The sequence below is a fragment of the Palaemon carinicauda genome, chromosome 7 (assembly GCF_036898095.1).
Source record: "Palaemon carinicauda isolate YSFRI2023 chromosome 7, ASM3689809v2, whole genome shotgun sequence".
Lineage (NCBI taxonomy): Eukaryota > Metazoa > Arthropoda > Malacostraca > Decapoda > Palaemonidae > Palaemon > Palaemon carinicauda.
The window spans coordinates 3,702,056-3,729,107 of NC_090731.1; the positions used below are offsets into that span (position 1 = coordinate 3,702,056).

The window sequence follows — 27,052 nt, forward strand, 5'->3', positions numbered from 1 at the left end:
TCCTTGAAGGAAGCTGACTGGAGAGGTTCGAACCTAGATGACAAAAGGAACCTTAAGACTACGTCTAGATTCCAGCCTGGAGTGGAAAGACGACGTTCTTTAGACGTCTCAAAAGACTTAAGAATGTCTTGAAGGTCCTTGTTGGAAGACAGGTCCAAACCTCTGTGGCGGAGAACTGAAGCCAACATACTCCTATATCCTTTAATCGTAGGTGCTGAAAGGGATCTCTCATTCCTAAGATGTAGAAGGAAGTCAGCTATTTGGGTCACAGAGGTATTGGTAGAGGATATTGAATTGGCTCTACACCAGCTTCGGAAGACCTCCCACTTAGACTGGTAGACTCTACGAGTGGAAACCCTTCTTGCTCTGGCAATCGCACTGGCTGCCTCCTTCGAAAAGCCTCTAGCTCTAGCGAATCTTTCGACAGTCTGAAGGCAGTCAGCCGAAGAGCGTGGAGGTTTGGGTGCAACCTGTCTACGTGAGGTTGACGTAGAAGGTCCACTCTTAGAGGTAGAGTCCTGGGGAAGTCGACTAGCCATTGAAGTACCTCTGTGAACCATTCTCTTGCAGGCCAAAGGGGAGCAACCAGCGTCAGCCGTGTCCCTTCGTGCGAGACGAATTTCTGCAGAACTTTGTTTATTATCTTGAACGGTGGGAATGCGTACAGGTCGAGATGGGACCAGTTCAGTAGAAAAGCATCCACATGAACTGCTGCAGGGTCTGGAACAGGGGAACAATACAGCGGAAGTCTCTTGGTTATGGAGGTGGCAAACAGATCTATGGTAGGTTGACCCCACAAGGTCCAAAGTCTGTTGCACACACTCTTGTGGAGGGTACATTCCGTGGGAATGACCTGATTCCTTCTGCTTAGGCGATCTGCTGAGACGTTCATATCGCCCTGAATGAACCTCGTGACCAGAGTGAGGTTTAGACCTCTTGACCAAATGAGGAGGTCCCTTGCGATCTCGTATAGGCTCCTCGAATGGGTCCCTCCTTGCTTGGAGATGTAAGCCAAGGCTGTGGTATTGTCTGAGTTCACCTCCACCACTTTGCCTAGCAGGAGGGACTTGAAGTTCAACAGGGCTAGATGAACTGCTAGCAGCTCCTTGCAGTTGATGTGGAGTAATCCTTGTTCCTCGTTCCACGTTCCCGAGCATTCCCGTCCGTCCAAGGTTGCACCCCAGCCCGAGTCCGATGCATCTGAGAAGAGATGAAGATTGGGGGTCTGAATGGCCAACGATAGACCCTCCCTGAGAAGGAGGTTGTGCTTCCACCACAGGAGAGTGGTCTTCATCTCTTGGTTGATAGGGATAGAGACTGCTTCGAGAGTCGAACCCTTGTCCCAATGAGCTGCAAGATGGAATTGAAGAGGGCGGAGGTGGAGTCTCCCTAGCTCGACAAACAGGGCCAGTGATGAGAGGGTCCCTGTGAGACTCATCCACTGTCTCACTGAGCAACTGCTCCTCTTCAGCATGCTCATGATGCACTCTAGGGCCTGGCTTATCCTGGGGGCCGATGGAAAAGCCCGAAAATCCTGACTCCGAATCTCCATTCCCAGGTACACAATGGATTGGGAGGGAATGAGTTGAGACTTCTCTATGTTGACTAATAGACCTAGGTCTCTGATTAAGTCTAAAGTCCAATTGAGATTCTCCAGACAACGACGACTCGTGGAGGCTCTCAACAGCCAGTCGTCTAGGTAGAGGGAGGCTCTGATGTTCGACAAGTGTAGGAATTTTGCTATATTCCTCATCAGATGAGTAAAGACCATAGGAGCTGTGCTTAGGCCAAAACACAGGGCTTGGAATTGGTAGACAACCTTTCCAAAAACGAATCTCAGGAAAGGTTGGGAGTCTGGATGAATAGGAACGTGAAAGTATGCATCTTTCAAGTCCAACGAGACCATCCAGTCCTCCTGTCTGACCGCTGCTAAGACCGACTTGGTCGTCTCCATCGTGAACGTCTGCTTGGTGACATACTCGTTGAGAGCGCTGACGTCCAGCACCGGTCTCCAACCTCCTGTCTTCTTGGCCACAAGAAAGAGACGGTTGTAGAAGCCCGGGGATTGATGGTCCCGGACTATAACCACTGCCTTCTTCTGCACAAGTAGCGACACCTCCTGGTGCAATGCTAGCCTCTTGTCCTCTTCTTTGTAGTTGGGAGAGAGGTTGATGGGCGATGTGGTCAGAGGTGGTTTGAGGCAGAATGGAATCCTGTAACCGTTCCTCAGCCAACTGACAGACTGGGCGTCTGCACCTCTCTTCTCCCAGGCTCGCCAGAAGATCTTGAGTCTGGCTCCTACTGCTGTCTGGAGATGCGGAGAGTCAGTTTTTTCCTTTAGATGTCCTGGATCCTTTCCTAGACTTGCTCCTGTGAGAGTCTGGACGGGAGCTTCCTCGGCTGAGGGCTCTACCACGAAAGGGCGGTATGAACCTCGTAGCAGGGGTATCAGCCACTGGGGAGCGATAAGTCTTGGGGACTGAGGTAGCAACCTTAGACTTACAAGCCGATGAGGCTACAAGATCGTGTGTATCCTTTTGTATCAGGGCAGCAGACAAGTCCTTAACCAGCTCTTCGGGGAAGAGGAACTTCGAGAGCGGAGCAAAAAGGAGTTGTGACCGTTGGCAAGGTGTAATGCTGGCGGAAAGGAAGGTACACAGTTGTTCCCTTTTCTTCAAAACCCCTGATACAAACATCGACGCAAGCTCACCCGAACCATCCCTAATGGCCTTATCCATGCAGGACATTAATAGCATGGCAGAATCTTTGTCCGCAGGAGAGGTCTTCTTGCTGAGGGCCCCCAGGCACCAGTCGAGAAAGTTGAACATTTCAAATGCTCTAAACATTCCTTTCAGTAAGTGATCCAGGTCTGAGAAGGTCCAACAAACCTTAGAGCGCCTCATTGCAGTTCTCCGAGGCGAGTCTACCAGACTTGAGAAGTCAGCCTGGGCAGAAGCAGGTACTCCCAAGCCTGGTGCTTCCCCTGTGGCATACCAAACGCTCGCTTTCGAAGTGAGCTTCGTTGGAGGGAACATGAAGGAAGTCTTGCCAAGGTGTTGCTTAGACTGCAGCCACTCCCCTAAGATCCTTAAAGCCCTCTTAGAGGATCTAGCTAGGACTAACTTAGTATAGGTGGACTTAGCTTGTTGTACGCCCAGCGAAAACTCAGATGGCGGAGAGCGGGGAATAGCAGAGACAAAGTGGTCTGGGTAAACCTCCCTAAGTAGAGCCAAGACCTTACGAAAATCAATAGACTGTGGAGAAAGCTTGGATTCATCCACGTCTGATGAGGGATCCAGGTGTGCCTCCTCATCATCCGAAGCCTCATCACCAGAGTGTAGCGAAGAGATCGGACAAGAATGCTGAACTGCAGAGTCAGAACGAGAAGGAACAATATTAGTGGTTTCCTCTTCAAGAGTCTGTTGAGGGAGAACCTGAGGCTCAGACTGCAAAGGCTGAATAACAGACGAAGCAGAAGGAAGGCGCATGGGTGGAGGAGGCTGACTCCTAGCATGAGTGGTTGAACCCAAGAATAGCGCTTGCTGAGCGGTTGGAGGAAGCGGAGTAGCAAGTTCCTGTTCCTGTGGTATGAGCGGAGCATGATGAGGTTGAGGCTGCGCAGAACAAGGTAAATGTCTCGCAAGCTGAGGCTCCTGAGGCGCAAGGCCAAGGTGTAGTGGTGCCTGCCTTGTGGAGGGTTGAGCTCGCTGCAGCGAGAGCTGAGGAGACTGACTCATGGACGGGAGAGGTTGTTGTACCTCAACCGAGAGTTGCACCACTGGTGGAGCAGCAAGGGGAGGAGGAGGAAGAGAGGTATAATCCTCCTGATCCCATAGTAAAGGTTGCCTTAACGAAGGCGGAGGCTGAACACCACTGGGAACAGCAAACTCAGAATGTGGCTCAACATCGTACGCCTGGCAGGTGGTACAGCGATCAGGCGGAGCGAGCGTAGGCGGAGCGAACGCAGGCGGAGCGAGAGCAGGCGGAGGGAGTGTAGGCGGAGGCGGAGGCGCAACACTCTCAGCCCGACACTCACGCATCAAGTCCGAAAGCTGTGCTTGCATGGACTGAAGAAGAGTCCACTTGGGATCGGCAGAAACGACAGCAGACTGAGGAAAAGCCTTAACAGTCGAGCTCTGTTGTGGCAGAACCTTACTCCTCTTGGGCGGAGTGCAGTCGACAGATGACTGAGGCGAGTCAGAGCTGAGCCAATGACTGCAACCTGGCTGAGCACTCGCGGACTGGACTCTGCGTTTAAGCGGTCTCGAGACCTGAGACCAACGTTTCTTCCCAGACAGTTGATCAGCGGACGAGATAAAGACGGGCTCAATCGTCTGCAGGTGGGAGTGACGGTCTTTGGAAGACACGCCCGCAACCACCGAGGATACTTCTGTGCGCCTAACAAGGCCTGCCGAACCCTTATGCCCTTCGACATTGCTTCTCCCCTGGGCTTGGGAGCTTGCAAGAGGTCCCGGACTGGGAGGACGACTGGCTCGCACAGAAATATCCTCACGCACCACACTGGCACTGACACTAGCACTTGGCACTGCACTGACACTAGCACTCGTCACAGCACTGGCATTAATTCCACCCACTGCACTCTTGACCTTAAGTTCCTTTACTTCGGCCATCAGAGACTTATGGTCACTTACCACTGACTCTACTTTATCGCCTAAGGCCTGAATAGCACGCAAAACAACAGACATATCAGGCGGAGGGCAAACAGTAGGTTCGGGGGTAGCCACTACAGGGGTAGGAAAAGGTAGGGGATCATGAGGTGAGGAAAACAGTGAAGAGTGAGAAGAACTCCTCCTAACTCTACCTCTCTCTAACTTAGTTGAATATTTCAAAAGACGGACAAATTCCAATTCCGAAAGTCCGGCGCATTCCTCACATCGATTTTCTAACTGACAGGGTCTGTCCCTACAGTCAGAACAAGCGGTGTGAGGATCTACCGAGGCCTTCGGAATACGCCTATTGCAAGACCTACATCGTCTATGGGAGGGAGCTTGCGAAATGTCAGACATCTTGAATCCAAAGAGTTAGCCAAAGGGGGTTCCAAAATCAAGCAAAAAATCGTTAACCGTTAATCAGGACTATATAAAAGCTATCTAGCTAATATAAGAAGGTTTCCAGTAAAGCGACAGCCGTTAATCTGAGAGAATACTTCACCAATTAGCCGTGAAAATACTCGAAGACCATAAGCGTATCCCAGAACGTCTTGCCGGAAGCACGACAGAGGAATAATTGAGGAGGTGTCAACAAGAAGTACTTGAGTACCTGGCCACAGGTGGCGCTGGTAAGTACACCCCCTTCTAGTATTGTGATAGCTGGCGTATCCCTCCATAGAATTCTGTCGGGCAACGGAGTTGACAGCTACATGATTATCGGGTAAGTTTAATATTGAAAAAATCATAATAGTAGCTACAATATGATGACTTCAAGAAAACATCTCAATATATTTTACCTTGCTCTAGCTCGCCAGGTTGCTGCCACTTCCGCTGCTTGCAACGCCAAAGCCACTTCTTCATCGTCATCAGCACCAGAATTATACGGTGAGGTCGAGCTGCTTGAGCATCTATTCTCGGGACTAACAGGCTCGAACGTACTCGTTGATGACATTTGAGAAGTGTTATTAAGCTGGTCATTAACATCACAGACATTCATCTCTTGAGCACACACGTTATCACTTTCCATACTTGCACACTGTTCACTGGTCTCCAAATTATTTTCCTTTGGTTCCAAATGATGTTGCTCTACCCCTGTTGCACTCTCCATTGAATCACCTTCTGCATGATTCTCTACATTAGTTTGAATATCACAGAAGCAAGATTCATGTGTACCACAAGCTTGGCACACATGTGAACCTGAGGGAACACTGTCTCTTAAGTTAACACTTGCTGTTGCATTCGCCAGGTCTTCGGCCTCTCTACTCGATGTTTCGGAACGTTCTCTTTCGTCAAAGACTGACGAGCTCGGTTCTGCAGATTCACTCCCGTGCCCGTTAAAATGTGACGAGCTTTCTCCTCCAAATCGGCTGTTAGTTTGCGTATTTACAAAAGTGGTATCACAAGCACTATCACAATTAGTTGAGGCAGTGTTACAGTGTGGATGAGCAACTTCTATTTGACATGGCGGTGAAGAAGTATCACGAAATGAGGCCCGTGAATTTTGGATAGGGCCATGAGATTGATGGGAAACATCCTGAGATTCGTCAGACAACTCTCTATCGTATTCACCTACTGCCCCACAGCTACAAGCTATCGTCTTAATTCTAGTGACAGGTTGATGGCAAGGATGACGGGACTGACGGGAGTGGCGATGAGTGTGGGGGTTACAAGGCTCGTGAGGTCCTACGCGGTTGTGGTGGTGGTATTCGTACGTTGGTGGACAAGGTTGGGGAATGTGCTGCTGGTAATCCCTTTGTGATGAAGATGTTCTAGCAGGGTAGCGTTGACGGCACTCTTCTCCTGCGCTGTCGCTACCGGGCGAAGATGGCGGTGGGGGGTTGTGATGATGGCGATGATGACTGCGCCGCGTCCTGCGCTTTGCTCTCGGTCTTTCTTCCGTGGTAGCGTTGAGTCGGGCAAGGAACTTTTCATTTTGCTTCTCTTGCTTGGCCCTAGATCTTGAACTGCCACTCTTCCCTGTGCGCTCACGCTTCCTTTCAAAGCGTTCCGTCTTTTTCCCCGGCATGTATAAAGAACTCAACTCCGGTGTGAGATACTTGCAAGAAGGGTAACTGGCGTAAAATTTTTTCACAAAATCCGTAGTAAATGCTTGCTGACCATAAGCACTATCCGGTAAACTTTCATCTGTCGGCATCTGAGACGAAGTCTGGTCAGGTTCTTCCATCGAGCAAAGAGATTTTTCCAATGCTGCCAACTCATTGGGACTCATAGTCCATAGAAGTTCTCTTATCTTACTGAGAAGAGTCTGAAGAATGAAAGAAAAAATTCCATTAATAGTTTATATATGAAATATGTGTTTTGATGTTACTGTTTTTAAAATATTTTATTTCAATTGTTCATTATATCTCATATTGTTTATTTCCTCATTTTCTTTCCGCACTAGGCTATTTTTCCCTGTTGGAGCCCTTGGGCTTATAGCATCTTGCTTTCACAACTAGGGTAAGCTTCGCTAGTAATAATAAAAAAATCTAAAATCCATCACAACATTCTTGAACGTTTAATGATATCTGGATTGATAGGTTAAATTATTATTCAGGAAAAGTTCATAGACTCAAATCCTTCACAAGCTTCAACCTATTCTTTTTCCTTTCCCTTGTTCTTGGACAAAGACTTGTATAGTGGGGCGCATTCAACTATAAATAAACAAATGAAAAACAGCTGTTTTGTTATGAACAACCATTTTGGAAAACAACAACTGTTTTGCTTGCATTTCAACTATGATAGTAAACGATTACTGTAGTTGTTAAAAATGACCTCTACTTTTTATTTTGAAAATTCAGATTATTGCCTTTTTGGCTAGGAGAATGTCTATATTTTATGTTTCAAATGTTTTTATTAATTTAAAAAATCTGTAAGAGCATCCGCACCCTTACGCTACCCCTTTCTTATCAGCCTACATATCAATTTATGTATACCTGTTGGAACAAACTCATACTATTTTCTCTTAAATAACACAACTCTGGACTTACAGCACATGTGAAAACTGGTAAAGTCTATGTGAAATAAATAGTCTGTATAGACATAAATTTAAACGTCAAAATTTCATACGTCAATGTTTTAAAAATTATTACAGACGATCCTCAATTTGGCGTAGGGTAGGCCTTATCTGAATCCCATGCCTATGATGATTTCCAGCAACAAGAGTCAACAAATAATAAGGCTTCATATGAAATAGATATCAGGTTATTACATATGTCGTTTTGCTTACCGTACTGAATGACATAATAATGTTTCATTACAGCATTTCTTTATACGATCTTTATCATATCCATTTGGATTTGTGTTTGTACCTTCTGTAACTTTAAAAAAACATTTATCACAATGTACAAAAAAGTCCCCTACATAAGATCGAGACGCATTCCAAGAGCCAGTTCTCAAGTCAAAAAGTTCTAAAGTCAAACATAATTAACTAAGGTATCCTACTAACCAGCCTCAACCCTTCCAATCTCCACTATTTTGCTTCATCGGGTATTTTCTACACTAGTAAGCTTAGTCTACATACATCATGAATTTCTACAGCTATTTCTGCATTAAAAAATCTTTATTGCACACAATGGGTCTGAACATTGTAAGTCCATAATTATGATTATTATTACAAGCTAGGCTATAACCCTATTTGGAAAAGTAAGATGCTATAAGCCCAGGGGCTCCAACAGGGAAAAATATCCTCGTGAGGAAAGGAAATAAATAAACTACGAGAAGAATAAACAATCAAAATAAAATATTTCAAGAACAATGACACCATTAAATTAGTTCCTTCAATATTAACTATAAAAACTTCAAAACAACAAAAGGAAGAGAAATAATATAGATGTTCTACTAAGGAAAACGTGAACTGTAAAATAAACTTCACCATTTGAAATAACTTACCCTAAATGGTCGAAAAAGCTCGGAAAGATTCCTTGGTTCCCTGTCCAAGTTTAAGGGGCCATCTGGAAACATGACCAAACCCGCAACAATTGCCAAACGAGGAATTGTGAACATCAGCGCAGGGTCGTAGTCATCAATCTGATCTTGAGTGGTCAAGCCGAGTCTCAAAGCCCTGAGAAAAACAAATAATTGGTTTAATAAATAGATTCTTAAATATGAAATAAACTACAATAGCATATAGCACAATTCTTGTCTGACCTATTCTTTACAGATTCTCCTGTCCTCATACACCTGACAACACTGAGATTACCAAATAATTCTTCTTCACCCAAGGGGTTAACTACTGCACTTTAATTGTTCAGTGGCTACTTTCCTCTTGGTAAGGGTAGAAAAGACTCTTCAGCAATGGTAAGCAGCTCTTCTAGGAGAAGGACACTCCAAAATCAAACCAGTGTTCTCAAATCTTGGGTAGTGCCATAGCCTCTGTACCATGGTCTTCCACTGTCTTGGGTTAGAGTTCTCTTGCTTGAGGGTACACTCGGGCACACTGATCTATCTAGTTTATCTTCCTCTTGTTTTGTTTAAGTTTTTATAGTTTATATAGGAAATATTTATTTTGATGTTACTGTTCTTAAAATATTTTTTTCCTTATTTCCTTTCCTCACTGGGCTATTTTCCCTGTTGGGGCCCCTGGGCTTATAGCATCCTGCTTTTCCAACTAGGGTTGTAGCTTAGCATTTAATAATAATAATAGAGTTCCTTCTAATTCAGCGTTGTAGTCGGTAGTGTTGTATCAATTGTATTTTGAATTGTTGTTTAACGAGTTCTACTTAATGAATGTCTAACCATTTCTTTTCACTTTATCGTTTCCTCTTTCTCTTCTTCCAACTGCCTTCTCTCGTCAAGCATAATAGCCTAGCATCACTAATTTGATACTGATGATCTCTCAACCTCCACGTATGCCTTTCTGCACGGCATGATCAGCCTCTCATCATTACTAGCTCTGTTTGTACAATTCAGTCATCCAATATACCTTACTAATTTTCCATTCTGCAATCCTGAGGGCCTCTTTAATCGATTCCTACAACTACCCACAGCATTCACATGGTCACCACCTTCCACACTAAACTGCCCTTTTCTTCCTTTCCTTTTTTATTCTACTTATACTAATTTTCTATCATCTTTTCTTCATACTATTCTTACAACTTCCAAATGGTTGGAACTCCACAAAGAATTACAGAAAAAGATGTAAAATGAGTTTACAATATCATACAAACAAAAAGCATACTAAAATATTTAGCTACTTGGCCATTATTTATAAAATAATAATTTTGCCTGTTAATGAGACATTTCTATCAAGAAAAGCATCTCCATTTTTAATCCACAATTATTATAAAGAGCACCAGATAGCTCAAGTATTAAAATACCTTTCAAATCAAACATGGGATAGATTATTATGTATAATAACCCGGTTTAAAACTAACATACGGAATCAAATACACCACCAACAAAACCGAGATGATTAGGTTATGTTTACGGCTATCACATCCCCTGAACACGACTGACATACTAGAAATTATCTGATGCTACAGTGCCTAGACCCCACTTAAATTACATAGGGCATTTACTGTTTGAAAGGTTGGAAAATGAAGAAATAAGAAGAATGGCAGGTGTAACAAAGATTATGAAGATGATAAGAGTGTCACAACTGAGATGGTGTGGGTAAGTGTTAAGGATGGATGGTGGGAAGTGAGTAAGGGTTGGGAGGAACCTGTAAGGGGGAGAAGATCAAGAGGGAGACAAGGAATTAGATGGCGAGATAAGGTGAGGGATGATATGGAGAGAAGTTTCGTGGAAGAGGATACCTTTGATCGAAGGCATTGGAGAGGGTGCATCATGCAACAGACCCCTTAATGTAGGGATAACTGTGGGAAAGAGGATAAGGTGAAGGATGATATGGAGAGGAGAGGTTTGGTGGAAGAGGATGCTTTGATCGAAGGCATTGGAGAGGGTGTATCACGCAACAGACCCCTTAATGTAGGGATAACGGTGGGGAAGACGAAATAAATGCTCATGTGATCCTTACCTCTGCACCGTTTCAGAAAATAACACCACAACATTCTGCTGTACATCATGTTCCTCCACGCTCTTCACGGGGACCATTGCACTGACGTAACTCAACTCAAATTCCGCAAATAGCCGATCAAATATCTTCAAAGACTCTCTAATCTTCTCTGTGTACTCTGGGACAGGCTTGAGACACTGAAATGTAATTCAATTTTTAATTACAGCAATTACCGATTCCTAAATACAAATGCAACGTTAATATATTAACAGTTTTTCAATAGACAATATTTATAAAGAAATGCAAGTCCTTAGAAATCACGAATTTTAAAAATAATTTGTATTTCTCCCAATTAAACAAACCTGAGTCCTTTAAAAGGAGTATGATTACAGCAAAGCTGGAAACTCAGTTGTTAATTGATAGATTGATTTAAAGTTTTCTGCATCCTGACATCTAAGGTCACCGACGCCGATCTCAGCTGTTACAATTTATCACAAGATGTTGGTGTAACAATATTACCGCCATACATTCTGCTGCCTTGCAGTCATGCTTTTTAGCAAAAGGCTAGGATCACTGCAAAAAAAATGTGGAAACTCCTGCCTTGCAGTAGGACAACTTAACCCTTTTACCCGCAAAGGACGTACTGGTACGTTTCACAAAACCCATCCCTTTACCCCCATGGACGTACCAGTACGTCCTTGCAAAAAAATGCTATAAAAAATTTTCATATTTTTGATAATTTTTTGAGAAAATTCAGGCATTTTCCAAGAGAATGAGACCAACCTGACCTCTCTATGACAAAAATTAAGGCTGTTAGAGCAATTTAAAAAAATATATACTGCAAAATGTGCTGGGAAAAAAATAACCCCCTGGGGGTTAAGGATTGGAAATTTCCAAATAGCCTGGGGGTAAAAGGGTTAATCAAGGCTAGGCCCATCACCAATAACTGTGGTTGATGACTGCAATGGAAACCAATTAAAAACCCTCTGCTAAATCATAAACAATGCCTGATGCTATTAGAGGGCGCATCTGGCAACCAACCCCTCAATGTAGGGATAACGGTGGAAAAGAAGAAGAGACGAGAAGTAAGTCGTTACAGACAAGTAGTGGGGAAGCCTGCTCCCTTGCTAGCGTTTCCAGACTCCTGCCTCCAAAACTTGCCCCTTAATGCCAGGTTCTTCTAAAAGGCTAGTGTAGCTCCCACTCCTCCAACTTCACAAGTGTTGACTATCCTTGTGCTTATTTTATCATGCTTCGAAGAAAGAAGACGGTATTCTTGGAGATTTTCCTCTTACACCTCTCTGTGAAAATTATCAGGTTTTGGAGCTGTAATCTTAAGGGTTAGGTACACTTCAGGTAGCATCTTAGTGCCCTCAAAGGACGAAGAAGTACCTCATCTGGATCTTTGGTTGCCTCCTAGAGTGGCGAGATGGATAAGGTCTAAAACCTTGGGCCGTGAACAGCAGAGTTCCGAGTCTTAATAATGAAGGAAAATGAGACGCTCCTCGAACCCTCGCTATGAGGAACAGTATGTGACAGGCTGTGAATTTTGTCTACTCATTTGACTGAGGCAAAGGCCAGCAAGAAAACCATCATAAAGGTTACGTCCAGAAGCAAGCCTCAAAGGTTCATAAGAAGCATTTTTCAGTCAGCTGAGGAATAGCGACATCCTATGTGGGAGGTCTGAGCTTTCTTGGATGGCAGGACTACTGTATTGAAAACTCCTCATGAACATTGAGAGCTCCTTTACTTTTCTTGGGTGCCATGGTTAAAATCTATATAGACTGCCAGAACAGTGATAAACATTTAAGGCTTATGGGTGGAAGGCCGTCTTCTAGCCGAAACAAGTAGGAAACTGTTCAAGATGCGTCAGTGATTTTTATTTTTATCATACTGTACAAATAATCCTTTTTTTACGTTATTAATGAGATACTTTAGATTATCTTTATTTTTGTCACAGATTAAGCATATCATACTGTTAACAACCATTCACAAACTAATTGTCTCACAATGCCCATATGCTACCTATGTTATATTCACTTGATTTTAACTCAATTTCATTCATTTTAAAGAAAAAAAATACCAAGTCTTCCTACATTGTCTCCTCAAAACTGAACGACCAAGTGTCCACACAAGTCAATTTTTCTATTATTTCTATTTTTCCCCATGAGTTATTCATTCTCATTCATTTATGGGTGCTATTATAGTATGCTATCTACCGCCGATTTTGCTATCTACCACCCCTCTCTGACTTTAGTGTGATACCCACCATCAGTCCCTAAGGAGACGGTCTACTTGCTAATCCGCCTCTAATAAGGAGGATCACTACCGACTTGATAACACAACCTAACTTAACTCAACCCAACCTACCCTAACTTACAAACTGCTTATAATTATGCACCCATGTCCTAATCTAATCTAACCCAACCTAACCTAACCTACAAACAGTTTATAATTATGCATCCATATTATCCTTCCAATAAATATTATTAAACTATCATTAAAGTCCAATTAGGATAACATACTGGTGGTAAGTAATCTGTTTGATAATCCTCATCAAACAGAAGGATTAACATTGACGGTAGATAACATACTTTGTTGTAGATACCATACTATAGTAGAAATTCGACGGTAAATAGCATACTATAATAGCACCCATTTATGTTATTAGGGATTATACATTATTTAATAGTTACTATTACAATATCTTTAAAAATGAGTACAGTATATATGTATTTATGGATGTGGAATGCATCAAGTAAATTTCCTTCATTTCTTCAGAAGAGAAATTTTTTGGGGAATAAAAAGATTTTAAGTTACAGCAAGCTGCCAAAACAAATTAAAATCGTAAACCTTGGTACTGTACAGTACTTCTGTATACGTGTACAGTATTATCTGCGTATACTGTACTATAAATACATTATTTTCATATTGAATATACAGTAGTACAGTATAGATATTTATTGATTTTATAAATTGAATTTTTAGTTTAGTTATTAGTCATTTTTCGCATTATTATGCGACAGACAGACATACGTAAGGTCGCGTAAATAGCGTAATGTGGATTTTATTTTTGTAACAACTCATAATCATTAGACATCTACATTTATGCATTTCCATACTGTACTATTTTCAAGTCTTTTGACATTCGATGTGCTCTGTTATATTGATCAGGGAAAGGTATTCATATCTATCAGACCGCATCTATGTATTTCAAATTAAATTTTCCTAGTGGAGTAGATAAAAATCTCTACAAGAGCTAAAACAACAGCTATCTTCTGAACTAGTCACATAAAATTAAGTAATTTCTATTCAATTAGCAATAAAGCATGACATGTAAGGAACACTCATAGCTTCACAGCATTAACATCCACGTTTTATAACAAAATAATAATGAATCACAAACTGGAAAAAGTAAAAAAGTCAACGAAGCTCCTTACCTGTTCCCTAAGTAAATTCCGCACCGTCTCAATAGTCTTCGTAACTGCTTTGGCCAAAGGACGCATGCGGGAACTTTCTGCCTCTCGGTTCATGATGCTGCTACCAGCGGCCAGACACTGGAAGATTGAAAAAACAATTTGGATTTTTTTTAAAGATATCTAAACTTTTATTTCAATGTACAGTACATACATTCTGCAATCTCCATTATATATCATCCTCAAATTTTATGATAATTTCTTTAACCCTTTTACCCCCAAAGGACGTACTGGTACGTTTCACAAAAGCCATCCCTTTACCCCCATGGACGTACCGGTGCGTCCTTGCAAAAAAATGCTATAAAAAAATTTTTCTTCATATTTTTGATAATTTTTTGAGAAAATTCAGGCATTTTCCAAGAGAATGAGACCACCCTGACCTCTCTATGACAAAAATTAAGGCTGTTAGAGCAATTTTAAAAAAATATACTGCAAAATGTGCTGGGAAAAAAATAACCCCCTGGGGGGTTAAGGGTTGGAAATTTCCAAATAGCCTGGGGGTAAAAGGGTTAACTTTCAACTTACTGCTAAAGGCATAGCTTACCTCTGCACCAAACCAAAGCTGTCCGGCAAGGTTTTCCTGCATCACATCATCTGGGAACTTCACTCGAAAGTCTCTGCTGGCCCGTTCTTGGGGAATCTCCTCCTCCATCATCTTTACACATATATTCAGAACCTGTTGTATGGCAATAAATGATATAATTTCTATTAACAAATATCACAAATCTTAAAGTACATATTTTTCCTATCTATAAAAACTTGAGTCCTTTAATAGGAGTAAATATCACAAGGTTTGTTTGTATTTGTAAGAACAAATGTGGACTAATCAATTTTACATGACAGGGTACATCCCATGAAACATTGTTATTATTTTTTGTTGACCAGGCGGACATGAATCTTTTTATTGTTTATATATGACATATTTATTTTTGACGTTGTTAATAGTTTATACTGTATATGACATCTGTTTTGACATTGTTACTTTTTTTTAGATCGATTTATTGTTAATTTATTCTCTTCATTTATTTATTTCCTTTCCTCACTGGGCTATTTTTCCCTGTTGGAGCCCCTGGGCTTATAGCACTTTGCTTTTCCAACTAGGGTTGTAGCTTGGACAGTAATAATAATAATAATAATAATATAAGATATCTCAGGAAAAAGTTTTAACTTTGATAAAATAACAGATTTTGCTCTATTAACAACCTCATATTGATAATTTGGAGGATAGAATTACTATAAAGGTCTGTACAGTATTGTATATATGTTTGCTATATATGTACTATTCACCAACTTATCTTTACAAATTAGCTTATCATATTGAAATCATTATGAAATAAGATTTAGAAAGATTTGTCTTTAAAAAATTTTTCTCAATTTCCAAGTGTTAAATTAATAAAAACAATTTACAAAAAATTACACAATATATGTAACACTAAAATTTCATGCAGATTATCTTCAAATATAATCATATTACTAAGAAAACAAATTTCATTGAAATGTATTTATGATATATCCAAATTCTATTTCGGTCAACATCTACGGAATAATAAAGAAACACTGACTCTGTCCTGACACTGCCGTAGTTGATTCACGAGAGCGGTGCATCTTTCTGGGTCTTTACGTCCATCGAAGCTGTCTAACTCTGCTGCTACCATATTTAGCTCGTCATCAGCATAGTAAAACTGGGCCATCAATGATGGATCATCTTTCTGTAACAAAAAAAATAAATATCTTCAAGAGATCGTAATTTTATTCAGTACATTCGGTACATCGTCAGTAATAAAAATATTTGGTTTCATACATCATGCTCAATTACAATTTGTGCTAAGCTTTGACAATGATTCAGAAAATATTTTTGATAGACAGGCCTATTCAGTGTCAAAGATTACTTACAAATTCACCAAGCTCTGATGGCTAAGAGTAGGGCAGTGGATTGACCATGCATAAAATGCAGTGAAATGGTGACGGCAGCGAGTTGTCTTGTTACCAAATCAGTTTCTAACGATTCACAACATTTACCAACTCTCTGCCATTTATGTATGAACAATTCAATGCTCTGGTGGCTTACAGTTGGGTAGTGAATTGACCACGCATAAAATGCAGTGAAATGGTGAGGGCGGCACGTTGTCTTGCTACCACTTCAATTTCTAACGACTCACGACCTTTACCAAATCGCTGCCATTTATGTATGAACAATTCAATGCTACATAACAAGCTTACACCAGCAATAATTTGGTAAGAGCTCATTCATTACCAAAAGGATACATATCTATAATTTTTACTTAATTTTTAACAGAACTTATTATAAATTGATCTACGCTAATGCAGTACTGTACCGTATTTGCACTGTCATACGTAAAGTAACCTCTCCACTTGAGATCCTAAATGTCTGCACCCTTTGATAAATACCAAAGACCACAGATAGATTAATACTGCATACCTGTATATAAAATCTTGAGGCCTAGAAAAAACTAGTTTAGTTGTTAGTTCTACTATTGCCATATATTTGAAATACTTCTCTCATAATTTATGAATTTTAATTCATGCATTTTGAACCCATCCCATAATCGAAACCCAAGTTTTATCATTCATAAGAAGTCTTGGACATTTATTAATGCAAGCAGTTTGCACTAACATGTACACTGTACTAGAAAATGCATAAAACACAAGATGTATTTATGTACTGTACTGTATTTGGCGCCATCTAGTGAGTGCAAACTATTTAAGCACCAGTTTTTCATCCTTGAATCTCAATATCAGAACTAGGGCTCTACCTAGCAAATAGTTTTCTTGTGTTGCCAATCTGAGGCTGTCAATCAGTGTGATCGATGTTAAAAAGGAAGCCGACGTAAAAACATTTCTATTTTATGTTTTACTCAAATAAGGTAGGACTGAAATTTGTTACCTTTAGGCAAGAGGTGTTATGATAAATATTTACCATAAGCATGAGGGATATATCTTTAAAACTACAACAAAATAGATAATTCAATATAATACCCTAGGCTGGACTAGCTACAATTAGACAGTTCTACTTAACTGTAGTACAATATTTGTTAGGAGATTGGGTGCTGTTTTGGCATGCGATCTCGGAAATTATTCTCTTGCTTTGGTATGCAATCTCAATAATTTTAATAGGTAAAAAACAAACAAGAATAATAGAAAATCTAATGGTTCTTGCATCGCTCGTATTAAAACATCATGGTCTGTACGTACTGGCAAGCAGTAATGTTGGGCTGTGCACGCTAACATCAATGATTAATTATTATTTCTTAGATAATTATTCCCGGTAGATATTTTTTTAGGAAATCTAATGGTTCTTGCTTCGCTCTCTAAAATATAAAAACATCAAGCACCGTATGTACTGGCAAGCAGTAGTGTTGAGTTGCGCATGCTAACGTCAATGATTAATTATCATTTCTTAGATAATTATTCCCGTTATATATTTTCTTAGGAAATCTAATGGTTCTTGCTTCGCCATGAAGTGAGTTCGCTACTATCAGGCGAGATTGCATACCAAAGTAAAACCACAACCTTAACAGCACCCGAGATTGTATCCAATTTAATCAACTATCTTTAAAATCACCATTTTTAACAATATCCTACTGTTGAAGGAGGTAATAACCTATACAAGTATACTTAATATAATTAAATACTGTATTCTATTTCATTCTCTTTCAAAGCGGCCAATCAGAGGCTTTTTCCCTGACATGTGACTTTGTTTTTAAACCATTCACCTACCTTCACTTATAGAAATGTTAGATCCAACAATTTAAAACTGTTCTCTCTTGTATCTAAGTGTTGTATATGGACACTTACTTTAAGGAGGAAATAAAGATTATTAATGACGTGTTTAACAGGTATGTCAAACGGTTTTGATTTGGTGACTGTCGGAAGGTTGAACTTTTCAAGTTATAATTAGCCTACCTCAAAGGGATGTGGTCTTCCTTACGGTAACGTCGGGGCACGAAATTTTGTCTTAATTTCCTGTAGTACAATATTCCCAAATTGACTTTTACCTACATAATTGAATGTGTCCATACAGAAACACCATAACATTTTTACTTGTTTTGTTTTGATTGTCATAAGACGAAGTTCCTGAGAAGAGACCGTATAAGTCCCGACATGTGGTTCTCCTATACAAACTTTGATTTACCATTTTCAGTATTTGTACTGGTAGCCATTGTAATCTCCAATCACAACTGTTTTTACTGTAATATGACTAATCCTGGCTAATCTCCTACCTGCACAACTATACAATCTCCTCTTTTTAATACTAGCTCCCACACCACCATCACACATTTTAAAGTGTTTTATGTGCATTTAAGAAAGTTGTTTTATGATCGTCCCAAACAAGTGGTCATTTCCTTTTTGTACGAAATAAGTATTGCTGGTATGTTGTATTTTGAAGAGATTTGATGTCGTTAATCCTTGAAAAAAAAATATTGTATTTTAAGTTTTATGGACGGATTAAACTTGGGGCGAAGCTGGTTAGAAAGGAAACAGAGTTAAGACTTAGTCTTGAAGTAAACTAAGGGTACGGCAGTCTAAAGGGGCATAGAACCCCTTTAGAGAAGTAGGTAACTATATGGCTCCATGTTAGGTTAGGTGGTGCTTTTGTGTTTCCCATTTAATGAGGTCTTTTCAGTCATAACTTCTAGAATTTCAAAGTCTGAAAATGTGGATTTCCCCTAAAAGATTTTCATCAAAATAGTTCAACCGATCTATAAATACACCAGGAACACTTATTTTCCTTGGTAAAGCAGAAGTAAATTGCACTCGATATTACAAAAGATAATCACCCACATGGTGAAAAATTATATGAAAAGTATAGTCATTATATGAAAGTTAAGCAAGGTGGAATTAAATGAACTTGCTAAGTTTTTTACCTCAAATTTTTCTTAAGTCAGGAGAAATGTTTGCTCTACAGCAATATTTACTTTTAATGAACCCTACATCACACTTTCTTACACAAACACAAGCAGTTCAAATTACATGTACAGATTATTGACCGAGAGCTGTGACATCATGACGTCATGGTTTCATAACCAATTACAAAAGACTCCAGTAAAAAACTAAGTTTTACTAGGATTTCAGCGGAGTGATACAGTCACCTCAACATCCACTGGTATCCTTGTTGGACCGAATACTTCAATAATGAAAGAAAAACAGGCATTCAGTTTTACTGAAGCTATAGCAGTGGCTGGCACTTCTGGCGTTAATTTTGACAAAAACCCAATTCCTACGGATTGTTTTCTGCAATGGTGGTTACAGCAAATCTTATAATCATTTGTCTAGTGATGGTAATAAACTAGTGGTTGAATATGCTCAAAGACAACTTAATTCTTAAGCAAAAGTGTTGCGAGTGTCTTGAAGTTATTTGAAGGATCAACTACAAAAGGTACGCCTTTGGGTGTGATCGCTCTGTAGTGACGAAAGGACGTCCGTGTATGCGATGTAATTTTAGCGTTTCCTTCTCTACTGGAACTTGGTTTGAAAAGAGCAATTGATTACGTTGAAAAGTCTCTCCATTCAGTATATTGTATAGCTATTGTTGCTCATGTGAAAATGAAAATATTCCTGAAATAATGAACCACGGGACTTGCGTGGGCAGCACATCATGTACCCCTTGCCAGAACATAGAAGCAGTGATGTAGTGTTAATTTTGCGAGCGAAGTGAGCCACAGCCGAGCAGAAAATATTAAAATTTTTAAAAAGTGTTACCAACATAATGACCAACAAGGCTTGCAAGCGCAGCTCAACAAGTACCACTTGCCAGAACATAGGAACAGTGCTGAAGCGTTAATTTTGCGAAAAGTGGCAGAGCAAAAATCATCAGAAAGATGTGAAGTGAATCGTAGATAAATGTTATTTTTATTAGTAAAATAAATTTTTGAATATACTTACCCGATAATCATGTAGCTGTCAACTCCGTTGCCCGACAGAATTCTATGGAGGGATACGCCAGCTATCACAATACTAGAAGGGGGTGTATTTACCAGCGCCACCTGTGGCCAGGTACTCAAGTACTTCTTGTTGACACCTCCTCAATTATTCCTCGGTCCACTGGTTCTCTATGGGGAGGAAGGGAGGGTCGATTAAATCATGATTATCGGGTAAGTATATTCAAAAATTTATTTTACTAATAAAAATAACATTTTTCAATATTAAACTTACCCGATAATCATGTAGCTGATTCACACCCAGGGGGGTGGGTGAAAAACCAGTGTACAAGACTAAAGGATAGCTAAGTATCCCGTATTTCATATAATCAGTTATCCACAATAACAATGAAATAATAAGTACCTGGTAAGGAAGTCGACTTGAACCGTTACTCTGCCTTTAATAAGATCGTCTTCCTTACTGAGCGCAGCGTTCCTCTTGGGAGGCTGAATCAACTCAAAGGTGCTAAAGTATACAGGGCTGCAACCCATACTAAAGGACCTCATCACAACCTTTAACCTCGGCGCTTCTCAAGAAAGAATTGACCACCCGCCAAATCAACAAGGATGTGGAAGGCTTCTTAGCCGACCGTACAACCCATAAAAAGTATTCAAGAGAAAGGTTAAAAGGTTATGGGATTATGGGAATGTAGTGGCTGAGCCCTCGCCTACTACTGCATTCGTTGCTACGAATGGTCCCAGGGTGTAGCAGTACTCGTAAAGAGACTGGACATCTTTGAGATAGAATGATGCGAACACTGACTTGCTTCTCCAATAGGTTGCATCCATAACACTCTGCAGAGAATGGTTCTGTTTGAAGGCCACTGAAGTAGCCACAGCTCCCACTTCATGTGTCCTTACCTTCAGCAAAGCAAGGTCTTCTTCCTTCAGACGAGAATGTGTTTCTCTAATCAGAAGCCTGAATAGTAAGAAACTGAGTTCTTAGAACTTGGAAAAGAAGGTTTCTTGATAGCACACTATAAGGCTTCTGATTGTCCTTGTAAAGGTTAAGACCTTTTTAGATAGTACCTAAGAGCTCTAACTGGGCAAAGTACTCTTTTCAGATCATTCCCCACCAAGTTGGACAGGCTTGGGATCTCGAACGACTTAGGCCAAGGACGTGAAGGAAGCTCGTTTAGCAAAAACCAAGCTGCAAGGAACATGTAGCCGTTTCAGATGTGAAAACAATGATCCTGCTGAAGGCGTGGATCTCACTTACTCTTTTAGCTGTTGTCAAGCACACGAGGAAAAGAGTTTTTAATGTGAGGTCCTAAAAAGAGGCTGATTGGAGAGGTTCAAATCTTGATGACATAAGGAACCTTAGGACCACGTCTAGATTCCAGCCTGGAGTGGACAACCGACGTTCCTTTGAGGTCTCAAAAGACCTAGGGAGGTCCTGTAGATCTTTGTTGGTGGAAAGATCCAAGCCTCTGTGGCGGAAAACCGCTGCCAACATACTTCTGTAACCCTTGATCGTAGGAGCTGAAAGGGGTCTTACTTTCCTTAGATATAACAGGAAGTCAGCAATCTGGGTTACAGTGGTACTGGTTGAGGAAACTGCATTGGTCTTGTACCAGCTACGGAAGACTTCCCCTTGAGACTGATAGATTCTGAGAGTGGATGTTCTCCTTGCTTTGGCAATCGCTCTGGTTGCCTCCTTCGAAAAGCCCCTAGCTCTTGAGAGTCTTTCGAAAGTCTGAAGGCAGTCAGACGAAGAGCGTGGAGGATTGGGTGTACCTTCTTTACGTGAGGTAGACTTAGAAGGTTCACTCCTAGAGGAAGAGTCCTGGGAATGTCGACCAGCCATTGCAGTACCTCTAAGAACCATTCTCTCGCGGACCAGAGCGGAGCCAACCAACGTCAGCCGTGTCCCTTAGTGAGAGGAGAACTTCTGAAGTACTCTGTTGACAATCTTGAACGGCGGGAATGCATACAGGTCGAGATGGAACCAATCCAGCAGAAAAGCATCCACGTGAACTGCTGCTGGGTCTGGAATCGGAGAACAATACAACAGGAGTCTCTAGGTTATCGAGGTAGTGAACAGATCTATGGTTGGCTGACCCCACAGGGCCCAAAGTCTGTTGCAAACATTCTTGAGAAGGGTCCACTCTGTGGGGATGACCTGACCCTTCCGTCTGAGGTGATCTGCCATGACATTCATACCGCCCTGAATGAACCTCGTTACCAGTTAGCTTTCGATCTAAAGACCAGATGAGTAGGTCCCTTGCGATCTAGAACAACTTCCACGAAAGAGTCCCTCCCTGCTTGAAGATGTAAGCCAGGGCTGTGGTGTTGTCAGAGTCCACCTCCACCACTTTGTTAAGCTGGAGGGACTTGAAGTTTATCAAGGCCAGAATAACCGCCAACAACTTCTTGCAAATGAAGTGAAGTGTCCTTTGCTCCTGATTCCATGTTCCCGAGCATTCTTGTCCGTCCAAAGTCGCACCCCAGCCCGTGTCTGATGCGTCCAAGAGGAGACGGCGGTCGTGTTTCTGAACAGCCAAAGGTAGCCTTCCTTGAGAAGAAAGCTGTTCTTACACCACGCGAGAGAAGACCTCCTCTCTTCGGAAACAGGAACTGAGACCGTCTCTAGCGTCATGTCCTTTATCCAGTGAGCAGCTAGATGATACTGAAGGGAGGGGAGGTGGAGTCTCCCTAACACGATGAACAGGGCCAGCGATGAAAGTGTCCCTGTTAGACTCATCCACTACCTGACTGAGCATCGGTTCCTTCTCAGCATGCTCTGGATGCATTCTAGGGCTTGGAAGATCCTTGGGGCCGACGGAAAAGTCCGAAAAGCTCGACTCTGAAGATCCATACCCAAGGAGACAATGGTCTGGGATGGAACGAGCTGAGACTCCTCAAAATTGACCAGGAGGCCCAGTTCCTTGGTCAGATCCATAGTCCATTTGAAAATCTCCAGACAGCGACGACTTGTGGGAGCTCTTAAAAGCCAGTCGTCTGACGGAGCCGGACACAAGATCATGATACTGCTGCACAGTCTGTGAACTGTCAATCATGGGCAAGCGAGGAAGTACAGTGACAACCCGAATCTGTCTAGACTGTTTGGGTCGTACAGACAACTCCTTAACGGGTTGTTGAGGTTGCCGCACTGCGTCACAACAAGTCACTTCTGTTGGTTGTTGAACGTCTTCCCCGTGACACATTGACTCCGTAAACAAAAAATCCTCTAACAAGGACTAAGCTTGGACTGCATGTCATGCAACACAGCTCAAGGTCTATGGGAGCAGGTGTGGTAACAGACGGGATTAGCGACTGAAGTGGAACCATAACCTTCCCTGGAAGCATGTTATGCTTAAATAAAAGTCCATAAGAGGTTATGCAGCTAAAGGCTCCCTCCAAATGACAGAGTCCTCAAGGGAATATCAGAAGGAGGGAGAAAAGAACTTTCTCCTCTACAGGGACCTTATCCTAGAAAAGCTAAGTTCTCTGAGTGAGGGTTCACTGGTGCAAAAGCAGCAGACTAGAAGGCAACGTTATGAAACTGCTTGACAGTCTAGTGAGTTGGCAACAACCCAAGATGTGTGACTGAGAAGCATGCGGTAAGGTATGCAGAGTATGCTGTATGCAGAGCATGCTGTATGTAGAGCATGTTGTATGCAGAGCATGCTGAATGCAGAGCATGCTGTATGCAGAGCATGTTGTATGCAGAGCATGCTGAATGCAGAGCATGCTGTATGCTGAGCATGTAGTAAGCAGAGCCTGCTGTAAGCAGAGCCTGCTGTAAGGAAAGCAGAGCGTGTGCATGGCGTTTAACATTTCTCAGAAATTCCATGACCAGTGCTAGAGTGCTTTATGCATGCTTGCATGGGGTTTAAAAATCAACATAATGTTTACCTTACATTCATAACTCATGCAGCAGAGTCAGAACGAGCTGGAACAACAATAGTTGTGGTTTCCTCTTCAAGACTCTGTTGAGGGAACACCTGAGGCTCAGTCTGCAAAGGCTGAATAAAAGACAAGCAGAAGGAAGGCGCATGGGTGGAGGAGGCTGACTCCTAGCATGAGTGGTTGAACCCAAGGGTTGCGCTTGCTGAGCGGTTGGCGGAAGCGGAGTAGCAAGTTCCAGTTCCTGTGGTGTGAGCGGAGCGCGATGAGGAAGAGGCTGCGCAGAACAAGGTAAATGTCTCGCAAGCTGAGGCTCCTGAGGCGCAAGGCTAAGGTGTTGTGGTGCTTGCCTTGTGGAGGGTTGAGCTCGCTGCAGCGAGAGCTGAGGAGACTGACTCATGGACGGGAGAGGTTGTTGTACCTCAACCGAGTGTTGCATCACTGGTGGAGCAGCAAGTGGAGGCGGAGGAAGAGAGGTATAATCCTCCTGATCCCATTGTAAAGGTTGCCTTAAGGAAGGCGGAGGCTGAACACCACTGGGAACAGCAAACTCAGCACGTGGCTCAACATCGTACGCCTGGCAGGTGGTACTGCGATCAGGCGGAGCGAGCGTAGGCGGAGGGAGTGTAGGCGGAGGCGGAGGAGCAACACTCTCAGCCCGACACTCACGCATCAAGTCCGAAAGCTGTGCTTGCATGGACTGTAGTAGAGTCCACAACATCGTACGCCTGGCAGGTGGTACTGCGATCAGGCGGAGCGAGTGTAGGCGGAGGGAGTGTAGGCGGAGGCGGAGGAGCAACACTCTCAGCCCGACACTCACGCATCAAGTCCGAAAGCTGTGCTTGCATGGACTGTAGTAGAGTCCACAACATCGTACGCCTGGCAGGTGGTACTGCGATCAGGCGGAGCGAGCATAGGCGGAGGGAGTGTAGGCGGAAGCGGAGGCGCAACACTCTCAGCCCGACACTCACGCATCAAGTCCGAAAGCAGTGCTTGCATGGACTGTAGTAGAGTCCACTTGGGGTCGGCAGAAACTACAGAAGGCTGAGGTAAAGCCTTAACAGTCGAGCTCTGTTGTGGCAGAACCTTACTCCTCTTAGGCGGAGTGCATTCAACTGATGACTGAGGAGAGTCAGAGCTAACCCAATGACTGTGAACTCTAACTTCGTACGTCTGGCATAGGTCTGGACTTTACGTTTAAAAGGTCTTGAGACCTGAGACCAGCGTTTTCTCCCCTAAATTTCTTCTGCAGACGAGCAAAATAAGGGCTCAATCGTCTGCGGGTGGGAGTGACGGTCTCGGTAAGACACGCCCACAACCACCGAGGATACTTCTGTGCGCCGATCAAGGCCTGCTGAACCCTTCTGCCCTTCGACATTGCTTCTCCCCTGGGCTTGGGAGCTTGCAAGAGGTCCCGGACTGGGAGGACGACTGGCGCGCACAAAAGTACCCTCACGCACAACACTGACATACTTTGCGCTAATCACTTATCACTTTGATTTCTGTTTGCACTTATTTCACTGAACTCGAAACTTTAAGTGGTTTGTACCTGAAACACGCAATTCTATCCTTTCTCAAAAGTTAGTAATTGCGAAAACAGAATTACAATGTAACAGAAAAATCTAATGAAAGATAATTCAGTGGCTGGAAAGAGACTAAACACTAGATCACTCTAGAAACGTCTAGTTTCTTCCCCTAAAGAGACTAGGGAGAAGAGCAAAAACGATAACGACGTTACTCGTACGCCTGGCAGGCTTGAATGAAACGTTTATCCTCTTTCTCCCTCCGTCTCTATCTCTCTCTCTCTCTCTCTCTCTCTCTCTCTCTCTCTCTTGACTTAGAACCTGAGAGAAGAGCCCAATCATATATATCGTTAAAACATATTATTGTTAAAGGAAAAAACTGAAAAGTTCCTTTATTAGGATCAAAACCATTAAGTTAAGAAAGAATGAACAAAACGCTAGACACGGTTACTCTTACTGCAACGTGAAACCGTGAACATTCTTTCTCTATCGTAACGATAGAGTGCAAGTTGAACGTTCTGAACGTCAACAACTGCAGAGACAAAACAAAACGTTAGTTCAACTTTGAAAACAGTACGAGACTATCAAAGAAATTCTTTCAAACTCTGTGACGGAAATAGCATAATATGTTAACAGGTAAAACCGAAATGACGGGCTCAATGTTAATTAACTTCGGTACCAAGAAAAGACCGCCTACTATTAGGAAGGTCGAATATAAACAAATATAAAAATTCATTTTAATAAGTTTATAATAAAAGGAAGTTAATCGAAGAGGCCTATAAGAGGCGGAGAGATATAAAATAAATCTATAACTTTTGTTAAGCAAAATTAAGAAAGAGAGTCTATACTCTCTTAGACACCAACACTTCCGTCTAAGGGAAGGGTCGGCCATTGAAAAGTGAACGAGAGTTAATACTCTCTTCGTCACCATAAAAAATTAATTCCAAAAGCTAACTAAGCTAATATAGAAGTTTCCAGTAAAGCGACAGCCGAAATCAAAGAGAAATACTTCACCAAAGTCGTGAAAATACTCCAAGAACATAAGCGTATCCCAGAACGTCTTGCCGGAAGCACGACAGAGGAATAATTGAGGAGGTGTCAACAAGAAGTACTTGAGTACCTGGCCACAGGTGGCGCTGGTAAATACACCCCCTTCTAGTATTGTGATAGCTGGCGTATCCCTCCATAGAATTCTGTCGGGCAACGGAGTTGACAGCTACATGATTATCGGGTAAGTTTAATATTGAAAATTATACTTTAATTTCATGCCACTTCCATGAATTATACATTTTCTAACTGGTTATTTCATGTTTATCATACATTTCTGATGATTATTATTCCTGCAAAGCACTAGTTTTTGGTATTTTCCCATCCAAAACCTTCCATTCCCAAATCAGGGACCCCAGGGTGTATGTATGATAGCGGAAAACTGTATGTATGATTACAGCTTACTTGAATACGGTGTAAAGGGGAGTCAGGAGCGGCGTTAGCCCCCATTAGATAAGTAGGTAAGGACACGGCTTGTTGGTTAGGTTGGGGGGAAAGTTAAGGTTAGTTAATATCCATTTTGATTCCACACGGGAGGAACTGGCCGCTATTATACAAAGGCTCCAGGACCCCAAAGTTTGCAGGGTGAAAA

General features: G+C 42.0%; 2 protein-coding genes across 3 annotated transcripts in view; one reads left to right on the forward strand and one right to left on the reverse strand.

Annotated features, from left to right (window-relative positions):
* Positions 1-27,052, reverse strand: part of LOC137643818 (lateral signaling target protein 2 homolog) — a 62,211-nt gene that overhangs the window by 34,474 nt on the left and 685 nt on the right. For both annotated transcript variants that reach the window (XM_068376511.1, XM_068376510.1), the window contains exons 2-7: positions 15,665-15,811; positions 14,647-14,778; positions 14,067-14,183; positions 10,648-10,823; positions 8,562-8,733; positions 5,468-6,936 (exon numbers count right to left, since the gene is read on the reverse strand). In XM_068376511.1, the coding sequence (XP_068232612.1) occupies positions 5,468-6,936; positions 8,562-8,733; positions 10,648-10,823; positions 14,067-14,183; positions 14,647-14,778; positions 15,665-15,811 (2,213 nt within the window). The remainder of the gene's footprint in view (positions 1-5,467; positions 6,937-8,561; positions 8,734-10,647; positions 10,824-14,066; positions 14,184-14,646; positions 14,779-15,664; positions 15,812-27,052) is intronic.
* Positions 16,894-27,052, forward strand: part of LOC137643819 (nudC domain-containing protein 2-like) — a 58,124-nt gene continuing 47,965 nt past the window's right edge. The window contains exon 1 of the mRNA XM_068376514.1: positions 16,894-16,987. The gene's annotated coding sequence lies outside the window, so the exon portion shown is untranslated. The remainder of the gene's footprint in view (positions 16,988-27,052) is intronic.